Source organism: Lepidochelys kempii, chromosome 1 (genome assembly GCF_965140285.1).
Source record: "Lepidochelys kempii isolate rLepKem1 chromosome 1, rLepKem1.hap1, whole genome shotgun sequence".
Taxonomy (NCBI): Eukaryota; Metazoa; Chordata; order Testudines; family Cheloniidae; genus Lepidochelys; species Lepidochelys kempii.
This window is the reverse complement of record NC_136380.1, coordinates 237,483,490-237,511,312: the sequence shown is the minus strand read 5'-3', so window position 1 is coordinate 237,511,312 and position 27,823 is coordinate 237,483,490. Positions and strand designations below refer to the sequence as shown.

General features: G+C 43.7%; 1 protein-coding gene across 1 annotated transcript in view; it reads left to right on the top strand.

The window, feature by feature from the left end:
* Positions 1–27,823, top strand: part of PIK3C2G (phosphatidylinositol-4-phosphate 3-kinase catalytic subunit type 2 gamma) — a 278,262-nt gene that overhangs the window by 138,553 nt on the left and 111,886 nt on the right. The window contains exons 18-20 of the mRNA XM_073335036.1: positions 13,126–13,306; positions 22,761–22,868; positions 25,553–25,645. Of these exons, the coding sequence (XP_073191137.1) occupies positions 13,126–13,306; positions 22,761–22,868; positions 25,553–25,645 (382 nt within the window). The remainder of the gene's footprint in view (positions 1–13,125; positions 13,307–22,760; positions 22,869–25,552; positions 25,646–27,823) is intronic.

Below are 27,823 nucleotides of genomic sequence, written 5' to 3'. Positions count from 1 at the left end.
GTCTGACCATGAAAATAGCTATGGGCCATTTAAAAACAGCAACAAACAGTTCTCTTACAGGATTTTAAGACAAGTCTCTGTTGTTTCAATTTAGTTACCCTCTTCTCTTTAGCAAAGCAAGTTTTTGGTGTGGTGAAGATGGAATGAGGTGAAAGCCAGGATATTATCAAAGAAAATAAATAAATAAATAAAATACAATGCTAAAAAAGTATCGGAACACAAGAAGGAAAGAACAAAAGGGGGAGGAAAGAGGAAGAAAAACAAAACTAAAAGGGAGAAAGGAGAAACAGAACTAGGGAGAAGGCGTATGAAGGTAACAGAAACAGGGCTCTGTACTGTGTAAATTCTGTTCTTATAATCTGCCCCTGACAGACATGCAAAGCACAGACGTGAGCTGACAAGGGCTGGCTTTCATAAACTCCCCTGTTTAATTAGAAGAGAGGAGAGATAGCGTCTTTTCTGACGAGAGCTACACAGTAAGGAGAGCTGCAGTCTGAAGAGATTTCTCCCTTCGAAGAGTTGGAATCATGGAGGGAAGAAACAGTGTTACTGGGACTGTAGAGACTCCCTTATTGAAATATCTGACTCACTCACTCTGCTACTCCCTGCAAGCAAATGAGCTTTGCTAGCTACCTGTACATTGTAAAGAACCTTCATGCCCTCCTTTATGTAATTTTCTTTATGGGATGAAATGTCTCCCAAAATTAGATTATTGGCAATCCTGGTCTCTCACTGACCTCTAGTTCACAGTTTTCTATGGCTTGACTGTCTGGACCTCCATGTCTTTAGTAGGTTGTACGGCTTTAGGTCTTATTAGTGTAGCTGTACCAAGGCTTTTGCACATGAGCAGAAGAGTAGCAAAGACCTAGAAAAAGAGAGTCAGTATATCACTGAAAGGGTTGCAACAGATTAGCTGGAAGTGTCAAACACTGTCACCATGACTCAGGATCTGTTCCTGCTTCCACTCTTCATGTGTGCTGCACGCCTGAGGAAAAGTCTGAGAGGTCCCTAATGTGCTGCAGGAGACAGATTGTCAAAGGGACTAATAGTGCCCAGGTACATAACTTCAGGGTGCAGAGGAGTTCCTGCTATGCTTCCACCAGGGATATGAAATGACTACTTAGAACAGGGGACTTTTCAGTACTACTGTAAGGATAGTAAGATACCATGATTACTACAGTACCTATGGCAGTGAATGCTGAAGATTCGTTTTACCGCTTTGTGATGGGGTATACAAATCCCACACTGGGCAACAAGAAGTTAAGGAGCTGCTCTGGGCTCAAGCAGCTCCACCCCATCACATCTGCAAGGCATGCACAGATTGGATGAGGAGCTTAAAAGGGAAGCAGAGCTCATTTTTGGCAGACCAGGGAAGAGAACAGACCTTCAGCTCATGAAGAAAGAGCTGACTGAAGGCAGGAGCTTCCCAGACGACCACTGCCCAGTGATCCCTCCCTGAGGGAACGGAAGGCCAGGCCAGATTCTGATATACCTTAAGAGGGAATCATTCCCCTCTATTTCTATTAACTCAATTTATTTGTGTTAATTTCCCTTGCTTTTTGTTCATGGACTACCCTGGGGGGGAGAGACTTTGAAGTGACCTGGCTGGAATGCCAGGTTGCAGGAAGAGGCAGACCATGCAGAGACAGAATGACCATCGGCAGGAGACACCCAGTGGGAGGAGAGCTGCTATGCCATGCCTAGCCTCAAGGAGGGGTCAGCACTGCAGTCCATTCACACTCTTTCATGCTCTGTAGACTGTGATCTGATTAGACATCTCTGCCCAATCTCCCTTTTCTATAAGTTGATAGAAGAAGGTTGGGAGGGCCAGGACAGGATGTGGGCAAGCAATTGATCTCATCTCCCATGGGCTCCAGGGATGCAGTATATCAATAAGATCTCTGGATACATGCAGAAACAGCTGGTATCTTTCTCTCCATGCACTAGGGATTGTGTACTAGTGACAGGAGAGAGCTAGTAACATGGTTAAGCAGATGGTGCAGTCTCCTAATGCTTCAGAGGGATGGTGGAAGTAGAGAGCATACCACATGGGGAAGTAGCTACGGGGATGGGCTCCTGGTGTGCAGGGTTGTGCTAGACCCCTTGCTTTCTTGTGTAAATCCCTCGGTCACCCACACTTAGAAAATGAGGTCCCCGAAAATAAACAGTCTATCTGGACATTTCCTGCTCTGAAGTGTGAATTCCTTTGAATAACATTTGAACTCATGGTTTCAACCCCCTCAAAACAAACACACACAAACTAACGAAAACACACAGGATGGATCAAACTCTAGGATTGTAAATGACTTTACAGGGTCTTGTTCTGGTTGTATGACTGAAATCTGGTGCTGCCCCTCAGATGAGTGACCCAAGGCCATAATGGCCATCTAGAAAGTTAATTTTACTTTTTTTTTTTTTAAACGGAAGCTTATTCTGTTTTAATGTCAAAAAGTACAGTGTCTTAAAGGAAAGTTAACCAGAGTCCTTTAGTATAAATCAGGTTTAATTCTGTGTCGTTTTTCTGTAAATCCTGATTGTCCTATGCATACAGAACTGTTTAGAATCAGCTCTGTCTCATACATTTTGTTTTATAATGTCATAAAGGATTTTTTTGTTCCAGCTGTGAAGCTAATAGAAAGTTACAGAAGCTATCCAAAGCCATTTTAGTAGACATGAACTACACAGACAATGGGAGGGGAGAAGTGTTCCACTAAGCACTCTTCCTCTCGGTGGATTACAGTGATGACTGTGGCCCAGATTCAGACACTGTGTAAAGCAGCGCAACCCCATTGGCCTCAGTGGAACTACACAGACTTGCACTAGCATTGAGTTTAGCCTGTTATTTATATGGCTTCAGAGTAGCCACAACCACTCTATGGGTCAAATTCACTGCTAACATATGCAGGCCTCACTCCACCAACGTTGCTGGTGCTGGGTCTGCATATTCTACTGGTGAACTTAGCACCCCCACACATACACTCTCATTCATTACAAGCCTACAGTGCAATTGTACATGAGGAGAAGAGAGTCCTTTCAGATATACCTGGAATGACTGCCTCGTTTCACTACTAATGGTGACCTTTTACAGTGATATGTGGCTTTAGCTCTCAAGCTTACCTGAGTGAGGCATTGCATGACAGTCTGACAATAATGTGGCATTTGCCTCAAGGAGAATGTCCATTTGAAACAAGCACAGAGGCCCGGTCTGGCACTTATATGTTAAGATGTGGGTGGCAATGACATAGTTAGAACCGTTTCTCAGTGAACTCAAAACAATTTTGCTCCATTCATAACCTGTATTCAGCCCTTAAGATGTTAAATGTAACAAACTTGCTATGCACTTTTTTGTATTTTGGGTACATTTTGTGCTTTTGTGACGACTCCTGGTTCTGTGGATGAGGAATTGGTTCTTTAGCTTTTAAAGGCTGAGGCCACTCTGCATTTGGAAATGAGCTTGAGTTTCAGAATTCATATTTGGATTGCAGACACCCCATTGTTTAGGAGTGTTATCCCTGGAGTTTTGTCCTGGCACTCTATTAAGATGGGGCCATTAGTGAAATTCGAATCCTGATTCAGCTTCTGAACTCCCACAAAATTCAGCAGTGCTTGTATGCAGAGTTTGGTTTGGGATAAGTATTGGCTTATTAGTGCAACAATGGTTTGCTGAGATGCTAATTCTGTTCTGTCTGTTTTACTGAGGATTAGTGAAAGGTAACCATTCTCTTGACTGCCAAATAAACTTTGTGTGCCTCAAGCTTAACTATCACATCCAATACCTATTGTGCAACAATGCTACACTGTTAAAAAGTCATTGACGTCTAGGCATCTGTTCTAGGTTATATTTTAAAAGAAATTAGCTTACTATGAATAGAAATGTCATGACAATTTTAAAGCAAAATTTCAGTGGAAACCGATGTATTTTGTTGGTTAAATATTCAAGATCAATGTTTTGAAACCCAGACAAAAGAGTGCTGAAAACCAGCAAGTGAAACTGACTGCAGTTTCATCGTCTCAGCTGTGTGAAGTACCAAAAGTATACTGTTGCTGTGCACTGTTAAGCATGTTTCATATTCCACCCCACATGATTTGTCTAAAACATTAAAAAAATTAAATATTAAATAAAATTTAAACATTTAAAACATCGAATACATCTGCATTTAGTAGGCAGTTAGCCAAATAGTCTCAACAAGTCACCATTAATTCTCTCCTTTCTCTGTAAAAAGAGGGATGAGGTCTAAAATGAGCCAGACAACCTAGAACACTTTTATGTCACTTCTACTATGGGTAGAAAGCTGGCTAGATTGTCGGGCTCAACGGGTAGTGATCAATGGCTCCATGTCTAGTTGGCAGCCGGTATCAAGTGGAGTGCCCCAAGGGTCGGTCCTGGGGCTGGTTTTATTCAATATCTTCATAAATGATCTGGAGGATGGTGTGGATTGCACTCTCAGCAAATTTGCGGATGATACTAAACTGGGAGGAGTGGTAGATACGCTGGAGGGGAGGGATAGGATACAGAAGGACCTAGACCAATTGGAAGATTGGGCCAAAAGGAATCTGATGAGGTTCAATAAGGATAAGTGCAGGGTCCTGCACTTAGGACGGAAGAACCCAATGCACAGCTACAGACTAGGGACCGAATGGCTAGGCAGCAGTTCTGCGGAAAAGGACCTAGGGGTGACAGTGGACGAGAAGCTGGATATGAGTCAGCAGTGTGCCCTTGTTGCCAAGAAGGCCAATGGCATTTTGGGATGTATAAGTAGGGGCATAGCGAGCAGATCGAGGGACGTGATCATTCCCCTCTATTCGACATTGGTGAGGCCTCATCTGGAGTACTGTGTCCAGTTTTGGGCCCCACACTTCAAGAAGGATGTGGATAAATTGGAGAGAGTCCAGCGAAGGGCAACAAAAATGATTAGGGGACTGGAACACATGAGTTATGAGGAGAGGCTGAGGGAGCTGGGATTGTTTAGCCTGCAGAAGAGAAGAATGAGGGGGGATTTGATAGCTGCTTTCAACTACCTGAAAGGGGGTTCCAAAGAGGATGGCTCTAGACTGTTCTCAATGGTAGCAGATGACAGAACGAGGAGTAATGGTCTCAAGTTGCAGTGGGGGAGGTTTAGATTGGATATTAGGAAAAACTTTTTCACTAAGAGGGTGGTGAAACACTGGAATGAGTTACCTAGGGAGGTGGTAGAATCTCCTTCCTTAGAGGTTTTTAAGGTCAGGCTTGACAAAGCCCTGGCTGGGATGATTTAACTGGGAATTGGTCCTGCTTTGAGCAGGGGGTTGGACTAGATGACCTTCTGGGGTCCCTTCCAACCCTGATATTCTATGATTCTATGATTTTTGTGAGTCCATCAGTTTGTGGATGGTTTAAGTTCTCATTTGAAGCCAAAGAGTTTGTTTTTGAATAACTTTTCAGACATGGAATGGTGCACTGGTGTTTTCCTAAATCTACAGATAATGCCTGATACAGTAGCTCTGAAAGAGAGGAGCTGACCATCTCAGCTGACTCTGAAGCCTAAGGAAAACAAAATACATGCCAATATAAACTTTCATTTCTGGTCACTTTATCAGGAACATCCTGCCTACTTGAGGTAGATAATACAGAAGTTAGAGATGAAAAAAATAGGGATCATATAGTCAATTCACAGTGCATGATGTTCCCCAATGTGTTAGATGTTATATGGATCTCAGTGGTATAGACTGTTTATTTTTGTCTTTCTCCTCTGTTGCTCAGCTGGCTACTACATTTCAGTAGCTGTATACAGAATGGTGGAGGGCCACTCTGAGGAGAAGCCACTTTAGTCTCATCTGTTAACTGGTCTTCTCATGGCCTTGTCTTCTACTAATCCAGAATTTTCCTCCCTGTGTGTGTGGTCCCCCCGCCCCTCCCCAATTTATCTTTTCCAGTGTTTTTCCACTTCTGGAAGCATTGCCTAGGAGGTTGGACACCAAACTGTTTTAAGGGGCAGGGGCAAGTCCACAGAGAGAAAAATTTTTATATCCCTGCCTTCCAAAACAAGTGGGTATGGCTCCCCTTTCCTTCTCTCTGAATTGGCAAAGGGCCACCCCATGAGAAGACCAATTAAAAAGTGAGACAAATTTGGCCTGTTCTAGGCCCATTCTGTATGTCTAGAGATACACATATAGATATGTAGGCAGAGGGGTGTGTTTGTAAAGATTTTCAAGAGTCTTTAGAATCTGTAGTTTTTATATAACGTATGCTATGTTGATACCATTATCAAAGGGATTATTCCTGTTATCTTTAGCAGGGTGTGCAGGATTGTAATTAGCTGGAAAGGAACCTTGTGGAATCCAGCCTTCCTTCAGGAGAGAAAAAGGAAAAACTAATAGTATAATCTTAAATATTTTATTTGCAACTGGGTAATTAGTAGTAGTGATTTGCCCACTCTTCCTCACTGCCCTTCACAGATGTGCTGCAGGTATTACATTTCTGTGACTTATTTGTCACATCTCTGATTCTAACGTCTATGAGCAACCTGCAATGGGATTTAACAATACCATATTTAGACCTTGAGCTCATCCCCACTGCTCAACCCCACCCCACGTCCTGACTCTCCTCCGTGCCTCCTAGCAGCCTAAAATATTTTCTCCTGGGTTCTCATTAAAATTCAGATTGCTCTTTCTTTTCTTATGTTTTGTGCATGTGCATATGCCATAGCTTGATGCATTTTGAGAACATCAAAGATATCCCAGGGTTGTGAGTTCAATCCTTGAGGGGGCCATTTAGGGATCTGGGGCAAAAATTGGGGATTGGTCCTGCTTTGAGCAGGGGGTTGGACTAGATGACCTCCTGAAGTCCCTTCCAACCCTGATATTCTATGATTCTATGATATCTTGAGAGTGTTGCAGGACATACCTGTATATACCAAGGTGCGTGCCTCCCTTAGACACAGGGCCCATACCCCTCTGGAGAAACATCCATTTTCCATGCTAACCTATTGACAAATACTGGGGACTGTGTGATGACATCATTTAAAAGCATTCACTGCTATACTAAGCCTTGGAGTCCTGCAGTAATGTCCTTTCCTTCTCTGACTCTGCCTGCTTCCAGCTGAATAAAACAAAGGATTAGAGAAACAGGAGTAATCTGTATATTTACAACAAAACATGAATAATACCTTGGTCAAAATATTCAAAAGTGACTAGTGATGTTGGGTGCCTTGGTTTTCAAGTGCCCAATCTGGAGCACTTTAAAGGGTTTTCAGAGTATGAGTGCACTCAGGTCTTTTTAAGTTCTCGTCAACTGAGACACCCAAAATCACTCATCACTTTTGAAAATGGAAGTGTTTATCATGTTTTATTGCATATGCATAGAGTATGTGCTGGTATATACAGTGGATATATGGGTAAATACACCAAACCAGCTTATTAAATAGAAACATTAATTTTTCCTTATCACTGCCTAGGGCTCTTAGAAGTTTTACCAACCCTGCCTCACTTATGAACTTCAGGCAAATTGTGTCTCTCTTGTCCCTTATATCCGTTAAGGGCCTGCAACCCCATAGTAGGCTATTTGGGAATTCTTACTCTCTTTACCACATCATTGAACTTCAAGTCAGTGTCCTTCTTCTCTTAGCCTTTTTGTGATATTCCCCAGCCTGTGATCTATTGACAGAGAGTCTAAAACCACCTGTCTTGCTCTGGTCAAAGTCAAGTATCAAAGTAAGAGATCTGGAGATTGGAGAAGAGCCCATCCATAGAAGGAGAGCTTCATCTGTTTTCCTATTGCTGGTCCACAAGACCCCTATGTTCCAGGATTGCAGGCCTGGAATATAAGCAAGATTCCAGGGTTAGTTCTAATATGCAGCATTCTGTAGCAAACGTCAGAGGCTAAATGTGTTTCCTTGCTTCACAATTCCTGACTTTGAGTCATTCTAATTATAGTGCATTCCTATTGGGACAACAGTTATTAGTGTCCAGTTGTGTCTTGGAAGTGTCATTCGTGTCTTGATGATTATATTCATCCTGTGATTTCACAGGGCACAGCTGCTCCTATCTCTGCCTTTTCTCAGACTGCAGTGGATGTGTGAGGATGTGTGGGCCTGGTGACAGTGAAGACAGAATTGCAATTGCTTATTTGTTCAGTTGCAGAGTAAACACTACAGCAAAACCCAGAATGAGTCATTACATTAAAGGCTGACCTTTGAGATCCACCTTGTTTTGTTTTTATACAATGAAGATGAAAGTCAAATGTAGTTAATTCCAATCATTTTGAAAATTAAGGTCAATACAGTGGCTTTTAAAAGCACATCTGTGAGGAGTGAGTGGTAGGGAGTTGCATTGCTTGAGCTGCAGTTCCTGGATGTATTTCGTCAGCAGAGCACTGAGGTGAACAGAATCTCTCTGAAGAGATACGGTAAAGAGGGGCAGACTCCATTTCTGCAACTGCCATGTGCTGAAACTGTGCAGCATGTGTTCTCCTCCAGTACTGGCCTCCAGCTGTTGCAGAAGTGGAGGGAATGATCATGACAGCTGCTCCACCTTCCTGCCCAGCTTGGGCTCACAAAACACAAGTATCAAAATTTTGTCTCTTCCCCTCTCCTCTGTGTTCCTCCCCTCACCTCCGGCCTGTGCATGAGCAGCTGGAATCTGGTCCTAAATCCTTTTTCAACTTAAAAGAAAACATTTGTCAAGTGTGTGCGTGTGCTAAGATTATTAGAGTTTAGTTCTCCTGGAGCTTGGCCTTAATGAGAAACTAAAAATGGATCAAATTGGTTGATCTTTCCTATACAGGAAGTCTCTCTATTTAAGATAGAAAAAGTTGCTTTTCCTGGTTCTAATGAATTCAAAACCACGGATTCATTAAAGGAAAGGTATCTCAGTGCTGTGTATTTAAGAAGAACAAAGGTCACTGAATCCCAAAAGGAATATTTCATACAGGAGAAGCCTTCATAGTTTCTTTAAATTGATACCATAAGAAAAAGGGACAGCTGAATTCATATGATTTATGCTCTCAGGGCTAAATTCAGAAACAAGTGTAAATGGGTATAAATAATTCTAAAATGGTATAAGTTATAGTGCTCCAGACCATTCAGCATGCAGATTACACTAATTTAGATACCCTTAGACTCCCTCACATACTATATTTTTCCACATGGCCCCTGCCTCCTTCAGTACCCAGGATGGACCGTGCTCAGGGAATGCGTCAAGGGTGTGTGTATTAAAAGAAGGACCCTTCCTCGTTTGTCTCATTAGTTGGATTGTGTGTACTAGCTGTTGTACTGGGGCAGGGGACTGCAAAGAGATGCCAATCTCATAGTTAAGGCAGTTGAATGTTGAGAACAGGATTCTACCTCTGCTGTGGAGTTCCTATGGGATGCTGGGCAAGTTACTAAAACCGGGGTGAAAGTAAGTCAGGACACTTACCAGTATGGGGCTGGGGTGGCTCTGGTCCCCAGAAGGGGCAGGGCCTCAGGTGGAAGGGGCGGGGCTGGGGAGGGGGTCAGCATCCCCCAGCCAGCCCTTTCAGGCCATCTGGCCCACATGGCCAGGGGCTCCCGGGTTGGTTTAAAGGCCCTGGGGCTCTGGATGCCACTGCTGCGGCAGCGGTGTCCAAAACCCCCTGCCCTTTTAAATTGCTGGCCCCAGGACAGCTGCTCCCTTTGCCTCCCCCCCACACACCCGTCAGTAGCTGGGTGGGGGCAAAATGGGCAGGGACATTAAAGCACTCCAGGGTCCTTTGCCACGGCAGGGCTTTAACGCTGCTGCTCCCACCCCCACCCCCTTCCATCGGTGGCCCTGCTGGTACAGACCCTACCAACAGGGCCCCCGACAGGGGAGGCAAAAGGGGCAGGAACATTAAAGAGGCAGCACTTTAATGTGGGCTGGGTATGGGCCGGGGCCGGTTCTGACCAGTATGCAGTACCAGCTGGTACTGGCTCACTTTCACCTGTTTCTCGTTTTCTGGGTGCTTGACTCGAGACACGTGATTTGAGATTTGCAAAAGTGTTGAGCATTCATAATTGCAACTGAAGTCAATGGGAGCTGTGCTCTGAACAAATAAAGTGCTATAAAATGCAAATTTCTCTGAAAAATCAGGCCTTAGGCATCTCAAATAGGACTTTCGAAATTATCAGACACTTTGGAAATTAATGCCTCTCAGCCTCTGTTCCCAGTTGGTAAAATGGGAATAGAAATACCACCTTACCTCACAGGCATTTTGAAAGATAAATTAATTAATGTTTGTGAAGCACTTACATACTATAGTGATGAGCACCAGAGAAAAACCTCTGAGGAAATAATAATTCTGTCTTACAGAGCAGGATTTGAATAGTGTGCAGTAAATAAGGCCTTTCAACAATGAGGAAAAAACAAAACATTACATGATGATCAGTGAATGAACACTTATTCTCCTGTGCACTGAATGAAGCAGGTGTCAGGGGCCTGAGCTGAAATGCAGATCTGTTGGCTCCTTGTATCCAATCTTGTGGGCCAGTCAGTCAAGTGATTCTGCAGCCACCCAGCTGGGCTCATTAATCAGGCTAAGGGCTGAGCTGGCTAGCCCCAGGCTGAGTTAAGGGAACTAAAGCCCACAGTTCCTGACAGCAGTTGTTCCGTAGGAAAAAAATAGTATATAATGATGTAACTAAAGACTGTATCATAGAATCATAGAATATCAGGGTTGGAAGGGACCTCAGGAGATCATCTAGTCCAACCCCCCTGCTCAAAGCAGGACCAATCCCCAGTTTTTGCCCCAGATCCCTAAATGGCCCCCTCAAGGATTGAACTCACAACCCTGGGTTTAGCAGGCCAATGCTCAAACCACTGAGCTATCGCTCCCCTCCCCCCTCAATGCATATGAGAATGCATATGCACGAGGGAGCCGAAATTAAAGGTTGAACAGCCATCCTTAATGCTGGCATTTCCTAACTTTTAACTGTATATACCTGCAGGAGTATATAATACCCTGCTTCAGCCCAGTATTGTTACTCACACAAAAGTGATTTACTCTCGTTTTGTGGAAAGGGTGAATTTCACCTCCTGTGAGTTAGGTAAGCTAGAAATGACATGTTTGCTTCTTTACATTGCTCTAGTTGAGTCAGGTTGAGTCTGCACAACAGCTTGAATTGCGCCAGCAACAGTCATGTTCAAAAAACAGTGATCAAGAACAGTTCTGCTAGAACTGGGCTAGAATGGTTTCGCTGTTCAGCACGGACAGTGATTTTTAAGAAATATCTGTTCCGGTTACAACTGTGCTAAGTCACACTATGGAGTCTAAGGCATAGGTTTTGAACCTCAGCAACTCTAGCTGGCATCGGTCATAATGCACGAGCTGTTAGAGTGAGTGAGGATTGGAACGGAAGCTCTGCCACTAAGAGTGTGGAGTCCGTCTGTATGCTGGAATTCATCTCCCACAAGACAGTGAACTGACAATTCATATTCTCATTCAACCCAGGATATAATTATTTGTTTGCAATAGACTGTACTAAGAAGTGTCATTTCCAACTTCCGGGGGGAGAGAAGATGACAAACTTACTTCTCGTATCTCCTCTCTTACGTATCTAGGCATTACTAGCAGAACACTACAGGTAGTTTCAGTGTTTTCAATGCTTACAAACCTGTAAAAATTCAGATTTTTTTATGCTATTGGGAAGGTTTGTCAGAAACCAGCAAGTGATATTATTCTGTATTGAATTGTCACTTTCTCTTGGTGGCAGAGGAAGCTCCAGGGGAGCAATTGTCTTCATAAAAGGCAACAAAGAGAACAAAAAAAGTCAGCAGGGAAAAATACATGAAATCCTTACACTCTACTTTTATTCAGTTAAATCTGAACACAGATTTCAGGCACAACATATATAAATGCTTGGCTGTAGTAGCTTTATTGTAGTACAGTGACAAAAAGGGGCAGAGTTAAGGTGCATTGGGGAGCCCCAATTTATGTTCTGCCATCTGTGCAGTAAAATCTTTTCTCTGCTAATGTGTGTCCTATTAATATGTGTATGCATGTTGTTTCCTTTAACCCTTAAACTTGCTAGGTTTCAGGTGGACAACCTTAGATAACTAAAGCTGTTCTTAGGGTTCAGTGGCCAGGTCAGCTGGGGAAGTTATTTTGGGGATCAGGCAGGATTACTGGCAGAATGGGATGTTTTGGGGGTGGGGTTGTGGGAGGATCATGAGGCTGGGAGTGGTCTAATGCTGCTTATAGAGGGGTAGAAGAACAAACCAGGAGATGGGCAGAAAGCTGATGACAAATGAGCTCTATATCTACACAGGCTGACAAAAAGAAGACTTTTTTTTTTCAGTTGAACTAGCGTACACCAAGACCAGCTCAAATGATCTTAAAGGTGTTGAACTGTCTCTACTTGGATGTTAAAGGTGAAGGGGCATGGGGGTTTCCAATTGAGTTAAATAAATTCAATTGCAAAAAGCATATTTTTCCCCATGTGGACAGGGCTGTGGATGAAGGAGAAAATTGGATGAGGCTCAAAAGATTAATATACCTGTTACGCTACCCCACCCCCTAGTCAAGACATGTTGATGATGACTCGTCATAAAACTTCCCCAAAGTTCGTCAGAATCAGAACTGGGTTTTTAGTCTGGATCCACCTCTGACAAAGAAGAGATGGATGCAGTGGATGCACTTAAAAAGTTAACTCAGGGTTTAGAGGTTTTATGGATTTCAGAAATATTCCTGCACTTAAAAATGGTGAATACAGCTGAAGCTGGTAGCACCTTTAAGACCAGTATGAACTTTTAAAATGTATCCGCTGTATGCAAAGTCTGTTTGTGCACATGTGAAGTTGCTGGGGTGGGTATTGTGTGTGTATATGTATAAAACGGAACAAAAGAAAGTAGAAAATACATTCTTCTGACAAATGTTTCTTTTAGAAATAAGAAGCAAGTGCAGGAACTGCTCTGTGGATGGCAATAAGAAATAGCAGGTTCCTATCGATTTTACACTCTTGGAATCTCATTAGTTATCAGATGAAACTTGACTACTGCCAACAAATAAACAACATTTTTTCCATTCTCTCCTGTTAAACTGCCCAAAGCCACCAAATACAGATTAGTCTGGAGTATGTTCATTGTTCTTGTTAGAGGTGGTATAAAAAAACATCAGTTTTAGGTACACAACATTTTTCTCCCTCCTCCCTTCAGGCTTTTAAAGGATGCACAGAATGAAGCTCATTTCAAAAGCTGGTATCAGAAACTACTAGCTGCTGTCCAATTCTGCGCAGGAAAAACCTTAAATGATGAGTTTTCTAAGGAGAGGAAACTTATCAAAATTCTGGGAGATGTTGCTGAAAAAGTCAAGGCTTCCAGCGACCCCAAAAAACAGGTTTGTTAAGACTTTCTTTTTCCTTTGCCTCTGTTTTGTACAAATAACTTTTAATTTTGAAGCAATAGCATCTATCTCCTAAATTGCCCTTTGTTATAGTAAATAGCTCCATATTTTGAATAAAAAGTCCCCCAAAGTTTGTGCTATTCTGCACTCATGTACACATTTATTGGTTTGTTTCTTTTTGTGGGAGGAATGTAAACTCTGCCCCCTAATTAGTAAATCCCAAGTAAATATGCGTAAATCCCAAGGCTAAGCTTCTTAATCGTATACAGTGGGTACCATTCCAATCTTCCAGTTTGCCTTGGCAAAGCAGATAAACACCTCAGCATTTGTGGTAGTCTATATACTTAGCATAGTGGTCACCAAGAATCCTATAATAATGTAAAAAGAAAAGGAGTACTTGTGGCACCTTAGAGACTAACCAATTTATTTGAGCATAAGCTTTCGTGAGCTACAGCTCACTTCATTGGATGCATACGGTGGAAACTGCAGAAGACATTATATACACAGAGACCATGAAACAATACCTCCTCCCACCCCACTCTCCTGCTGGTAATAGCTTATCTAAAGTGATCACTCTCCTTACAATGTGTATGACAACCAAGTTGGGCCATTTCCAGCACAAATCCAGGTTTTCTCACCCTCCGCCCCCCCCCCCACACACAAACTCACTCTCCTGCTGGTAATAGCCCATCCAAAGTGAGGACTCTCTTTACAATGTGTATGATAATCAAGGTGGGCCATTTCCAGCACAAATCCAGGTTTTCTCACCCCCCTCCCCCTTTCCAAAAACCACACACACAAACTCACTCTGCTGCTGGTTTGAGTTTGTGTGTGTGGTTTTTGGGAAAAAAAAGGGGGGGGTGAGAAAACCTGGATTTGTGCTGGAAATGGCCCACCTTGATTATCATACACATTGTAAGGAGAGTGATCACTTTAGATAAGCTATTACCAGCAGGAGAGTGGGGTGGGAGGAGGTATTGTTTCATGGTCTCTGTGTGTATATAATGTCTTCTGCAGTTTCCACAGTATGCATCCAATGAAGTGAGCTGTAGCTCACGAAAGCTCATGCTCAAATAAATTGGTTAGTCTCTAAGGTGCCACAAGTACTCCTTTTCTTTTTGCGGATACAGACTAACACGGCTGCTACTCTGAAACCTGTCATAATGTAAGTATTTGTAAAGGCACAGCCACAACTGTAAACTATTTTTAATGAGCTGTAATACCTGAGCCACAGTTAATGTCTTTGGCCCATATTCATATCAAAATATCCATAACCTTTTGAGCCACATCACTAAATGTGGCCAAGGATGATGTCTCCAACATCCATCAATCTATTAACCAAGATAAAGCCCAAACCTCTTCTGAAAATGTTTACCTTTTGAACTTAGTTTGCTTATAGCAGGGAGATCTCAAGACTCTAGTGCAGCAGTTCTCAAACTTTAGCAACCCAAGGACTCCCGTTTTGATGTAAAATTTTCAGCCCCTCCCCCCACCAAACCTCCCCACTCAGGCCTTGCCCTGCCCCTTCTCCAAGGCCCCACCCCCTGATCACTCCATCTACCCTCCCTCCGTCGCTCGCTCTCCCCCCGCACCCTTGCACACTTTCACCAGGCTGGGACACAGGGTTGAGATTCAGAAGAGGGTGTGGGCTCTGGGAGAGTTTGGGTGCAGGAGGGGGTGCAGGCTCTGAGAGGAAGTTTGGGTGCAGGCCCTGGGAGGGAGTTTGGGTGTGGGAGGAGGTGAGGGTGATGAGTTCTGGGAGGGAGTTTGGGTGCGGGCTCTGGACTGGGGCAGCGGGTAGCAGTGTGGGAGTGGGTGAGAGCTCCAGCTGGGCTGTGCTTACCTCTGGCTGCTCCCAAATGAGACTGAGGGGAACAGGGGGTCTCTGTGCACTGCCTCTGCCCGCAGGCACCACCCCTGCAGCTCCGATTGGCTGCAGTTTCTGGAGTCAGCACTCACGATGGGGGCAGTGTGCAAAGACCCCTTGTTCCCCAGGGCCTCAGGGACATGCTGGCAGCTTCTGGGAGCGGCACAGAGCCAGGGCAGGTAGGAAGCCTGCCTTAGCCCCACTGCACTGCCAGACGTCTAGCTTGCAGGAGGCACTGGGCGGGAGAGGGAGGAGTTGAGGGGGAGGAGTTGATCAGCAGGGCCTGCAGACCCCCTTGGAAACCCTCAGGGGCTTGCGGACCCCAGTTTGAGACACGCTCCTCTAGTATTTAGTGTCTCTTTAAAAGTTTAATGTTAGATTTCTGGGAGATGCTAAGTGCTTCCTTTGAGATGCTGAGCATTCTCAATTCTCAACAAAGCCAATGGGAGTGGAGAGTATTTAACATCTCAAAGAAGGCACTGCCCACCTCCCACATCACACCTATTAATAGATAGAAGATGTATCCCCTGTTCCAAAGGGCTTGGAGACTTCTCCTCCAACATATGCAGTTTGCATGAAGCTCAGGCACATTCTAACTTTAGCCCACGTGGTTACTGAAGTAGCCGTTATCGTTACTTAGCTGACGGCCAAACTCTTTCTTGCTGAGATCTCAACTAGACAGACCAGAGAGCCAAATAAAGTTAAGACCTATCACTGCATGTTGTCAGAGTCTGGACTCTGTTTTGCCTCTACTAAGGACTCAAGGATTTTAAAAAGAGAGAGAGAAAACTTAGAGTCATAGATTTTGAGATCAGAAAGGACCATCGTGATCATCTAGTCTGAGCTCCTGCACAGTGCAGGCCACAGAACTTCACCCACCCACTCCTATAATAGACCGCAACCTCTGGCTGAGTTACTGAAGTCCTCAAATCATGGTTTAAAGACATCAAGTTACAGAGAATTCACCATTTACTCTAATTTAAACCTGCAAGGGACTCATGCCCTGGACTGCAGAGGAAGGTTAAAAAAAATATCCCAGGGCTTCTGCTAATCTGATCTGCAGGAAAATTCCTTTCCAACCCCAGATATGCTGATCAGTTAGACCCTGAGCATGTGGGCAAGACCCACCAGCTAGACACCTGGGAAAGAATTCTCTGTTGTAACTCAGAGCCTTCCCCATCTAGTGTCCCATCACCGGCCATTGGAGATATTTGCTGCTAGCAGTTGCAGATCAGTTACATGTCATTGTAGGCAGTCTCATCATACCATCCCCTCCATACATTTATCAAGATCAGTCTTGAAGCCAGTTTTTGCCCCCACTGCTCCTAGGGATGCTGCTCCAGAACTTCACTCCTCTATCTTCGCCTAATTTCAAGCCTAAACTTGCTGATGGCCAGTTTATATCCTCTGTCTTCACTAACAAGGTCAGCTCCCAGACTGCTGTGCTGGGCATCACAAAATGGGGAGGAGATGGCCATCCCTCAGTGGAGATAGAGGTGGTTAGGGACTATTTAGAAAAGCTGGACGTGCACAAGTCCATGGGGCCGGACGAGTTGCATCCGAGAGTGCTGAAGGAATTGGCGGCTGTGATTGCAGAGCCATTGGCCATTATCTTTGAAAACTTGTGGCGAACCGGGGAAGTCCCGGATGACTGGAAAAAGGCTAATGTAGTGCCAATCTTTAAAAAAGGGAAGAAGGAGGATCCTGGGAACTACAGGCCAGTCAGCCTCACCTCAGTCCCTGGAAAAATCATGGAGCAGGTCCTCAAAGAATCAATCCTGAAGCACTTGCATGAGAGGAAAGTGATCAGGAACAGCCAGCATGGATTCACCAAGGGAAGGTCATGCCTGACTAATCTAATTGCCTTTTATGATGAGATTACTGGTTCTGTGGATGAAGGGAAAGCAGTGAATGTATTGTTTCTTGACTTTAGCAAAGCTTTTGACATGGTCTCCCACAGTATTCTTGTCAGCAAGTTAAGGAAGTATGGGCTGGATGAATGCACTATAAGGTGGGTAGAAAGCTGGCTAGATTGTCGGGCTCAACAGGTAGTGATCAATGGCTCCATGTCTAGTTGGCAGCCGGTATCAAGTGGAGTGCCCCAAGGGTCGGTCCTGGGGCCGGTTTTGTTCAATATCTTCATAAATGATCTGGAGGATGGTGTGGATTGCACTCTCAGCAAATTTGCGGATGATACTAAACTGGGAGGAGTGGTAGATACGCTGGAGGGGAGGGATAGGATACAGAAGGACCTAGACAAATTGGAGGATTGGGCCAAAAGAAATCTGATGAGGTTCAATAAGGATAAGTGCAGGGTCCTGCACTTAGGACGGAAGAACCCAATGCACAGCTACAGACTAGGGACCAAATGGCTAGGCAACAGTTCTGCGGAAAAGGACCTAGGGGTGACAGTGGACGAGAAGCTGGATATGAGTCAGCAGTGTGCCCTTGTTGCCAAGAAGGCCAATGGCATTTTGGGATGTATAAGTAGGGGCATAGCGAGCAGATCGAGGGACGTGATCGTTCCCCTCTATTCGACATTGGTGAGGCCTCATCTGGAGTACTGTGTCCAGTTTTGGGCCCCACACTACAAGAAGGATGTGGATAAATTGGAGAGAGTCCAGCGAAGGGCAACAAAAATGATTAGGGATCTGGAACACATGACTTATGAGGAGAGGCTGAGGGAGCTGGGATTGTTTAGCCTGCAGAAGAGAAGAATGAGGGGGGATTTGATAGCTGCTTTCAACTACCTGAAAGGGGGTTCCAAAGAGGATGGCTCTAGACTGTTCTCAATGGTAGCAGATGACAGAACGAGGAGTAATGGTCTCAAGTTGCAGTGGGGGAGGTTTAGATTGGATATTAGGAAAAACTTTTTCACTAAGAGGGTGGTGAAACACTGGAATGCGTTACCTAGGGAGGTGGCAGAATCTCCTTCCTTAGAGGTTTTTAAGGTCAGGCTTGACAAAGCCCTGGCTGGGATGATTTAACTGGGAATTGGTCCTGCTTCAAGCAGGGGGTTGGACTAGATGACCTTCTGGGGTCCCTTCCAACCCTGATATTCTATGATTCTATGATTTGTTCTTGTGTCTACATTGGCGCTTAACTTCAGTAATTTCTCTCCCTCCCTGGTATTTATCCCTCTGATGTATTTATAGAGAGCAATCCTATCTCCTCTTAGCCTTCTTTTGGTTATGCTAAACAAGCCAAGCTCTTTGAGTCTCCTCTCATAAGATTGGTATTCAATTGCTCGGATCATCCTAGTAGCCCTTCTCCGCACCTGTTCCATCTTTCTTCAATTTGGAAGACCAGAACAGCATACAATGTTCCAGATGAGGTCTCACCAGTACTTTGAATAATGGTACTAACATTTCCCTAACTCTACCGGAAATACCTCGCCTGATGCATCCTAGGACTGCATTAGCCGTTTTTCACAGACTTTTTCACAGCCGTTTCACATTGTCATCTTGTGATCAACCAATACACCCAGGTCTTTCTTCTCTTCTGTCACTTCCCACTGATATGTCCCCACCTTATAGCAAAAATTCTTGTTGTTCGTCCCTAAAAGCATGATCTTGCACTATTAAATTTCATCCCATTTCTGTTACTCCAGTTTTGAGATCATCTTATCTGATATTTCAGGTCTCGTCTGTATTGGCAATTCCTCCCAACTTTGTGTCAACCTCAGTTTTATTAGCACACTCCCACTTTTTGTGCCAAGGTTATTAATAAAATGTTAAATAAGATTAGTTCCAAGACCAGTCCCTGAGGAGCTCAACTAGTAACTTCCCTCCAGCATGTCAGTTCACCTTTCAGTGTGACCCATTATTGTTTCTGCTTTAACTGGTTCCTTATACACCTTTCAATTCTTATATTAATCCCCATCTTCTCCAATTTAACTAATAATTTCCCATGTGGAACTGTAGCAAATGCCTTACTGAAATCCAGGTAGATTAGATCTACTGCATTTCCTTTGTCTAAATAAATCAGTTATCTTCTCAAAGGAGGAGGTCAGGTTGGTCTGGCACAATCTATCTTTTGTAAAACCATTTTGTATTTTATCCCAATTCCTGTTTACCTCTATGTCCTTAACTACTTTCTCTTTCTAAATTTGTTCCAAGACCTTGCATGCTATTGAGGTCAAACTAGCCAGGCCTATAGTTTCCCAGATCTATTTTTTTTTCCTTTTCTTAAAAATAGGAACTATATTAGCAGTTCTCCAGTCATAGGATATGACCCCCAAGTATACAGATTCATTAAAAATCCTTGCTATTGGTCTTGCAATTTCATGTGCCAGTTCCTTTAATATGTTTGGATGGAGATTTTCCAGGCCCACCAATGTAGTCTGATTAAGCTGTTTGAGTTTGAATTCCACCTCGGCTGTGGTAATTTCTACTTCCGTATCCTCATTGCCATGAGGCACCCTGCCGCTACCCCTAAACTCTTCAGTAGCCTCATTAAAAACTGAGACAAGGTATTTGTTTAGGTTTTGGGCCATCCCTAGGTAATCTTTAATCTCCACTCTATCCTCCGTGCTTAGTGGTCCCACTTCTTCTTTCCTTCTTATTTATATGGTTACAGAACCTTTTACTATTGGTTTTAATTCCCTTTGTAAGATCCAACTCTGCTTGGCTTTTGCTAGTTCTCACTTTATCCCTACACTTTCTGACCTCCAAGAGGTAGCTTTCCTTGCTGATCCTTCCCATCTTCCATTCCTTGTAGGCTTTCTGCTTTCTCTTAATCACCTATTTGAGATGCTTGCTCATCCAGCTTGGTCTGCAACCCTTCCCTAAGTATTGTTTCCCCTTGCTTGGGATGCAGGCTTCAGACAGCTTCGGCAGCTTTTACTTAAAGTAATTTCAAGCCTCCTCCACATTCAGATCCAGGCCACTTCCCTAACTAATTGCCTTAATTTTTAAAGCTAACCCTTTTGAAATCAAGGACCCTACTTGCACATCTATTTTTTGTTTATCCTTCCATTTAGTTTAAAATGTATTAGCTTATGATCACTCGAACCAAGTTTGTCCCCTACAACCAGTTCTTCTATGAGGTCCTCACTACTCACCAAAACCAAATCTAAAATGGAATCATCTCCTGTTGGTTCAGCAACTATTTGGGGAAGAAATCTGTCAGCTATCATATTCAGGAAAATCTGGGCCCTACTATTAGTAGTAGCACTTGTCCTCCAATCTACATGTGGAAAGTTAAAGTGTCATATAATCACACAATTCCCAGTAGTATTTATTTAATTAAAAACATTAGAGGTCTCTTTCCATATCCAAATCAGATCCTGGGAATCTGTAGCACACCCCAAGCGCTATCCTAAGAGAACCACTAGTAGCTTTCTTCCCCAAAGTGATTTTGGCCCAAACAGACACTGTCTTATCAATTCTATCACTTCCAAATTCTTTACAGTCTACCTCGTCATTGATATACAAGGCTACCCCACCACCTTTGCCTTTTTCTGTCTTTCCTAAACAGCACATACCCTTCAATACCTGTACTCCTGTCATGACTACTATTCCACCACGTTTCTGTTAGCCCCATAATATCTGGTTTCAGTTCTTACACCAGTAGCTCTAGTTCCTCCATTTTCTTACCCAGGCTCCTTACATTGGTGTACAAACATCTTAATTGTTGCTGCTTTGCTTCACCCACGTTCCTTGCCCAATTGGGTACAGTCATTCTACTGCCAGTGTCACCTATTTGACTGGTTTCCGCACTGTCCTTCCTCTTAATGTCCATTCTCCATTACTGTTTCCTTTCTCACTTGATTTTCCTCCCTTTCAATGTTAGAATCACGCATGGAGATTACATGAGCATTTCCCAACCATCTCCCCTGAACTCCTACTTTAAAGCTCCTTTAGTCAGTTGTGCCAGTCTCCATCCCAGAAGTCTATTTCCCTCCCTACTCAGGTGGATTCCATCCCATTAATGCCTCCCAGTGGTCAGACATCCCAAAGTCCTCCTTATAGCACCACTGCCTGAGTCATCTGTTGATCATCATAATCTTGTCCTGCCTTCATTCTCCTCCTCTAGGGACAGGCAGAATCCCACTGAAGATGACCTGAGCCTTCATTTCCTTAAGCGTCTTCCCCAGCCTGGGGATTCTCCCTTGATATGTTCCAGCTAGAATCTAACAGTATCATTTGTTCCCACATGAAGGACTATCAGTGGATTCTTTCCTGCTCCCATTAGGATCCTCTTCAGCCTCAGGTCCACATCCTGTATCTAAGCTCCTGGAAGACAGCACACCCTTCTGTTCTCTGGATCAGCTCTGGTGAGGAGGCCTGTCTGTTTTTCTTAGCTGGGAGTCACCAGTCACGTAGGCCTGCCTTTTCCTTGTGATGGTGTGATTCTCCAGCGTTTCTCCTGTTCTTTCTGGCTGAGAGTCCTTTTGTCTTTTATTTTCCCTTGCAATCTTCTGCGAGTCTTCCTGTATCCTCCTGGGACTCTGAACTCTGGGTATCTCCATTGGCTCTTCCCCTCTTCCTGTAGGACTAGCTGCTCTTCTTTCTTCCTTGTCCTCCCTCCTTCAGTTACAGCCTGCTCTTCCCCTTCTTCTTTTTCCAACTCAGCAAACCTGTTCCCTTTAACTAGCCAGTCTTTTCCTCAGCTTGATTCTCGTAGCCACATGCTTCCACTGGCCACTTTCCTCAGCCAGAAGTCTTCCCCACCGAGTTCTTCAGTCCAGCTTTCATTTTCCCTTCAGCCTCCATTTTCCTTTGTTCCATCATTTGCTCAAATCCCCTTTGAAACTCAACCATAGTTTTCACCTGCATCTCCAAGCCTTGGATCTTCTCATCCATCAGTACTATCAGGCAGCACTTCATACAAATGAAGCACTTTTCAGGTACCTTGCTCCAGGATCATGTACATTCTGTAGCTTCCACATCCCTGGTCATCTTCATTGTCTCTTCCAGTGCTTGGGTCACTGCCACTGCTGCCTCTGTGTCTGTCTTAGCCTTCCCACCTAAAATCCTGCCAAGGAAAAAGAAAACAAAAACAAAAAACAAAAACCCAAACCAAAACAAAACCAGAATGCCCCACTTAAACAAACTTCGAAGAAAAAGACACAATGATTTGGCAGAGCGAAAGAGAGTGTGTGCCATTGTAAGAAGAAAGCAGTAGATGTGTGTGACACTTTTTTGGTACATCAGCTAGACCTCAGAGACCAATCAAGAGGCTGTAAAGCCAGAAAAACCCAAACCTTGTAATTGGCATACCCACACTTAGCAAGGGGAGGCAAGGCAACAGTCCTGAAGCAATAAACCACCCATTGTGAACTTGGTTAGAGAAAAATGTCATAAGAAAAAAATGCTATTCAGAACAACAGGTGCGTAGCTAAAAAGCCCCCAAGGAGGACACTGTAGACAACAAGGACACAGACGCAGACCATGATCACAATTCTTAGTCTCAGTTACTGCACACTGGTGCCATCCCATTAACTCTTATGAGGCTGCATTGATATTACTAAGACCAGAAATTTGATTCACTATCTTATTAAAATATAGCAAGAGAGTTGGCAATTAAAAAACTGCTGTGATGTTGTTTCAAGTTGTCATAATGATTGATCTCTCACAGGAGGTGCTAAAGATAGAAATCAACAAACTTAAGCAGTTCTTCCATGAGGTAAATGTTTGCCGGCTTCCCCTGAATCCTGCACTTGTTGTACGAGGCATAGATGCAGATGTAAGTCCATTTTACTCTATAGAGTATTTTATTTTTAAAGTAATGAGTACTAGTGAATGAACTGTTGTATGAACTAGGTCATGATCCTGCAAATCTTTACTTATGAGTATCCCCTTTAACGGTCGGCATTAGACAGGGGTCACATAGGCAGCCATTCACAGGACTGATATTTTTAGCGATGCCTTCAGCCTAGCTAGGGGGAGAGGTGGTATTTGCCGATTTAAGTGTCTCTCTCTCCCCTTACAACATCAACGTGGCAACAGAGACTCCAAATTGTGACTAGCATGGTTCCAGCCCAGCTTTTCTCAAAGCAGCTTTTGAGGGGAATGGGGTATCTGCTTCTTTAAAAGTGACCCCTGAAGCAACAGCTGGTTGGTGCCACACCAGTGCAGATTCTTGCTGGCAGCTTTTCCTCCCTGAACCTGACAGCTTTCGGAGATGAGGGGTGCTTAGCTGTAGCACTGGCCCTCCTCCCATTGAACCTGTGAGATTTTGCATGGTAAATGTTTGCAGACTCAGCTGCCTGTGCTTACCTGTGCAAGTTATCCTTATTAAAAACTACTGCTGAATGGAGGAAACTTGTGTATTGTTTCATATGTTGGACTTCATTGACCAGACTGCCAGGACTGTGTCATTCATGTTTTATCAACATTATGACATACAAATGTTACACCAGAGGATTCAGTGTTGTTGGGGGAAGATGTACCCAGCCACAAGGAAAATATAATATGTACAGGTCTGAGGGGCTTTTAAAGTTATAGCTCTATAATTACAGCACTTTGCGCTGTAATTTTGCTCTGTGGCCCATAACCCACAATGGACCTGATCTTGAGAGGAGCCGAGCCCTTCAACCTTCTTTGACCTGTGGCTCTCCCAGTAATGGCTCTTCAGACTTGATGAGAACTGAAGCTTCTTAGAACCCTGCTGGACTGGGCCAATTGTGGAAGACTTAAAATCAGAAGAATTCCTTTCTCACTGCTTTCAGATTTTCTGGGAATAATGACTATTGGGGAGGTCTCTAACTATCCAACTAAGCTATGGATACCACACCAGATTGGTTTGACTAACATTAAATCTTGATTGATGTATGTGTATGTATTCATTTTCTTATATCAGTTGTTCTTTGTCTGCAGCCACTAGACTGAAATGCATGTTATATTTCATGAACTCTAACATTTTTAGAATACTCCTAATAATCAAACCATAATTCATTTCAGCATTGTCTACTGATTAAACTAAGAGTCAAGCCTCCAGGATCCTTTTCCAGCTCGACCACTGGTGCATTATCGTACATTAACCGGTGGCAAAATCTTTCAGTCACTCTGAGTGAAATCCTTGCCCCACTGAAGAAAAACTCCTGTTGATTTCAGTGCAGTTAGGATTTCACCATCTGTGCCTCAAATGTATTCATCTGTTACATAGTATAATATATAGTTCTCAAACTTCACATGCGTGTACAGAGGCTTAAGTAATGTTTCTAATATACTTTGAGATCCCTGGATGAAAGGCAATATATAGCTGTCTATATTATAATTTTTCTTCAAATTTTCCACCCTTGCATACACCCAGTGCTGATTTTAATGGGAGCTGTGGGGTGCTTATTATTTCTGAAAAGCAGGCCATTGCTTTGTCTTTCTCAGTTTTTCTCTTTTTATAGTGGTGGTGATAATACTCACCTAACTCACAGGGGTTTTCAAAGCTTAGTTCATTAATGGTTTTAAAAGCCTTTTGAGGTCTTCAGGTGGAAGGCGCTATATGATGCCAACAGTTAAGGTTTAAGATAGGCTCCAAATAATGTAGATTATGATGATTGGAATTTGCTGCACTCCTCACCCAGGCTTAGAGACCCATTAAAATTAATGGGTGATTTGCCTCCATAAGGATTGCAGGATCAGGCTACCCACTGACAAAATAAGACCAAAAAAAAAAATCTTTAGATCGCAGTGTTCACAAATGCATTGCAGCTTTTGATTGGGTCTGCCTTGCATCACTTTGGTCTTTCCAGTCCCAGCCAAAATGTAGCACTGAATGACCTGGGGAAAATAAAAAATAAGTTTGAACATGATGGTAGAGATGGGCAAAGTGTCAAAGGAAGCAGAGATTCTTCTTTTCTGAAAAAAGAAAAGGAGGACTTGTGGCACCTTAGAGACTAACCAATTTATTAGAGCATAAGCTTTCGTGAGCTACAGCTCACTTCATCAGATGCATATCGTGGAAACTGCAGCAGACTTTATATATACACAGAGAATATGAAACAATACCTCCTCCCATCCCACTGTCCTGCTGGTAATAGCTTATCACTTTAGATAAGGACAGTGGGGTGGGAGGAGGTATTGTTTCATATTCTCTGTGTATATATAAAGTCTGCTGCAGTTTCCACGGTATGCATCTGATGAAGTGAGCTGTAGCTCACGAAAGCTCATGCTCTAATAAATTGGTTAGTCTCTAAGGTGCCACAAGTACTCCTTTTCTTTTTGCGAATACAGACTAACACGGCTGTTACTCTGAAACCTGTTCTTTTCTGAACCAGTTCAACAATCTCTAATATCAAGGACTATTATTTTTGTTACCTGTGCTGCTGATAAATATTTCAAGACGTCACATCTTCTCAGGGAAATGTTCTACTGCTTTTAGCTTATAATACACTATATTTAATTTTATGTCTGTATTGTTTTTTTCTAAAGGCATGTTCATATTTCACGTCCAATGCTTTTCCATTGAAAATCTCCTTCATCAATACAGATACACTTAGTAGAAACATCAATGTTATTTTTAAGGTAGGTTATTCATACAACTAACCCCCAGTTCATTTTGTATACAAAATGTTAATTTAATACTCATTGAAAAAGAAACCTTCAGATCTTGTGCCTGAGGTGTTTGATTTGGCTGTGCTGCTCAGTTTTCATAATCCTATTTGATGCTAGATGTTTAAATACAATATATTAAGGAAATATATTAAAGCATCCAAAGTTTTGATTGGTAGAAAATCAAATGCATTCTAGGAAAACAATGTGTGCTTTTAACTCAGTGGAGCCCACCAGGCTAAACAATAAAGGATAACATAGTGTATTTACCTTCTTGAGGTCTAAGGACAAAGTCCAGAGAAATGACTGTTCAAGGAAAGGACTTTATTGTACAGTAGCCCTGTCTAGCAGATAAAATACTACCGTTCTAAAGGTTACATTCGGCACAAAACATATAGGACAAAACAATTCTGGCTCTCCAAGTCAGAGTCAATGTGATGGAGTAGAGGTGCCAAGTGATCAGCCCATTCCCATCATGTGGCATGGCCCCTTAAGATTTGGAAAGGTCTGACGTATATACAACAACTCAGGAGATAGTTAGAGAGAGGAACCAGTCCTGGGAATGAGTGGTGCTTGGGAGGAAATCCTGTCCCTGTGTCTTTAAAGGCCGGGGGCCAGGAGCCTTGCAAAGAGTCAAGAGAGAGGCTCCCTTCTCACCCAACCAACTGGGTTTTAGGAAAGGGACTGGCACAAAAGCTACCCCCTCCCTCATGTTATAGCAGGGCTACCACTAGCAGGAGAAGGCAGCCTGCTGAACACGCTGCACCTGATGACTAACTGGGGGGAAAGGGCCAGCTGAGGGAGAAGCTGGCTAAGGGTGGTAGTGGGGGAGTGCAGGGAGCCTAGCCCTTCCCCCCTGCCCTTAGCCCCTGACCAAAGCTGGGTGGCATAACAGCACACCCCCTTCCCTGCTGGCATGATGAGGGGTGGCTGGGCCAAATTTGAATGGCCTTGCAACTCTGTGTGCCTGCTTGGGCCCTCTGCTGTCTCAGTCCTTCTGGCACCCATGGATGTCAGGCCCTCTCAGTCCCCAGGGAAAAACAGAGTAGGGCTGCGTACAAGAGGGATATCTCAGAGCTGGGGGCAGATCAATGTGGGGGGAAGAGCACTGGGCTGGGTGTGGGGAGCAGAGTTGTTCAGGAGCTGGATGTAAGAGGGAGAGCACGGATCTGGGTGCCAAGGCAGCATGAGACTGCTCAGGACTGAGTATTGGGAAGCGGCAGGGGAGAGTTCAGGGGCGGAGGCGAGGTGTGGGACTGGATTCAGGGCAGTGGAGGGAGAGCTCTGGATTCCCACCTTAGGAAAATTCTGGTTTCATCCCTGAGAGAGAGGGAGTACATGTTTTGAACCAATCTAGTCAAGGTAATTGATTGAAAGAACCTTGAATGGTTGCTAAGTGCAACGTACCTGTAGGACCATGAGCGGCCACAAGGGCCGTGCTGGAGAGCTCTGCCCCATGACAATCATGTTGTGGAATGATAGAGGAGGTACACCACCTCAATAATGGGATGGATTCATCGCTGGAGTAACTCCATTGTTGTATTTGGAATTAAGCCGAGGATGGTCGTGTTTCCATACACAAAGAGAAAAAACATATGCCTTCAGTCTAAAATTACTTCTGTTTCAGATTAAGAGAAACAACAATGCATCCAATGAAGTGAGCTGTAGCTCACGAAAGCTTATGCTCAAATAAATTGGTTAGTCTCTAAGGTGCCACAAATCCTCCTTTTCTTTTTGCGAATACAGACTAACACGGCTGCTACTCTGAAACAATAGGAAAGCCTCCTTGAGAAAGCATGATATGTGTGTGTGTGAGAGCTCTCTGTATAGACCACAGCAACCTGAAGAGCACAAAATGGTTGCTGCCTCCAGAGATTTAAGGGGTGGTTCTTAGAAGTTAGAAGGTGCCGTAGTTAGAAAACAGAAGCCTACAAATTTCATGCTACAGACCCCACCTGGGTGAAATTTGCATTTTATGCACATATGGCCCAGGAACAGGAATATCATTTCTGGCCACACTGGAGGAAGCACACTCATCTTCCTTTGTTACCTTTTAAAAAGGTGTGTACCTGGCATTACTTACATAACAAACCAGGGGCTTAAAGTGGAAGGAGAGGCAGATGCCTCGTCATCCCACCCAATGTTCACCTC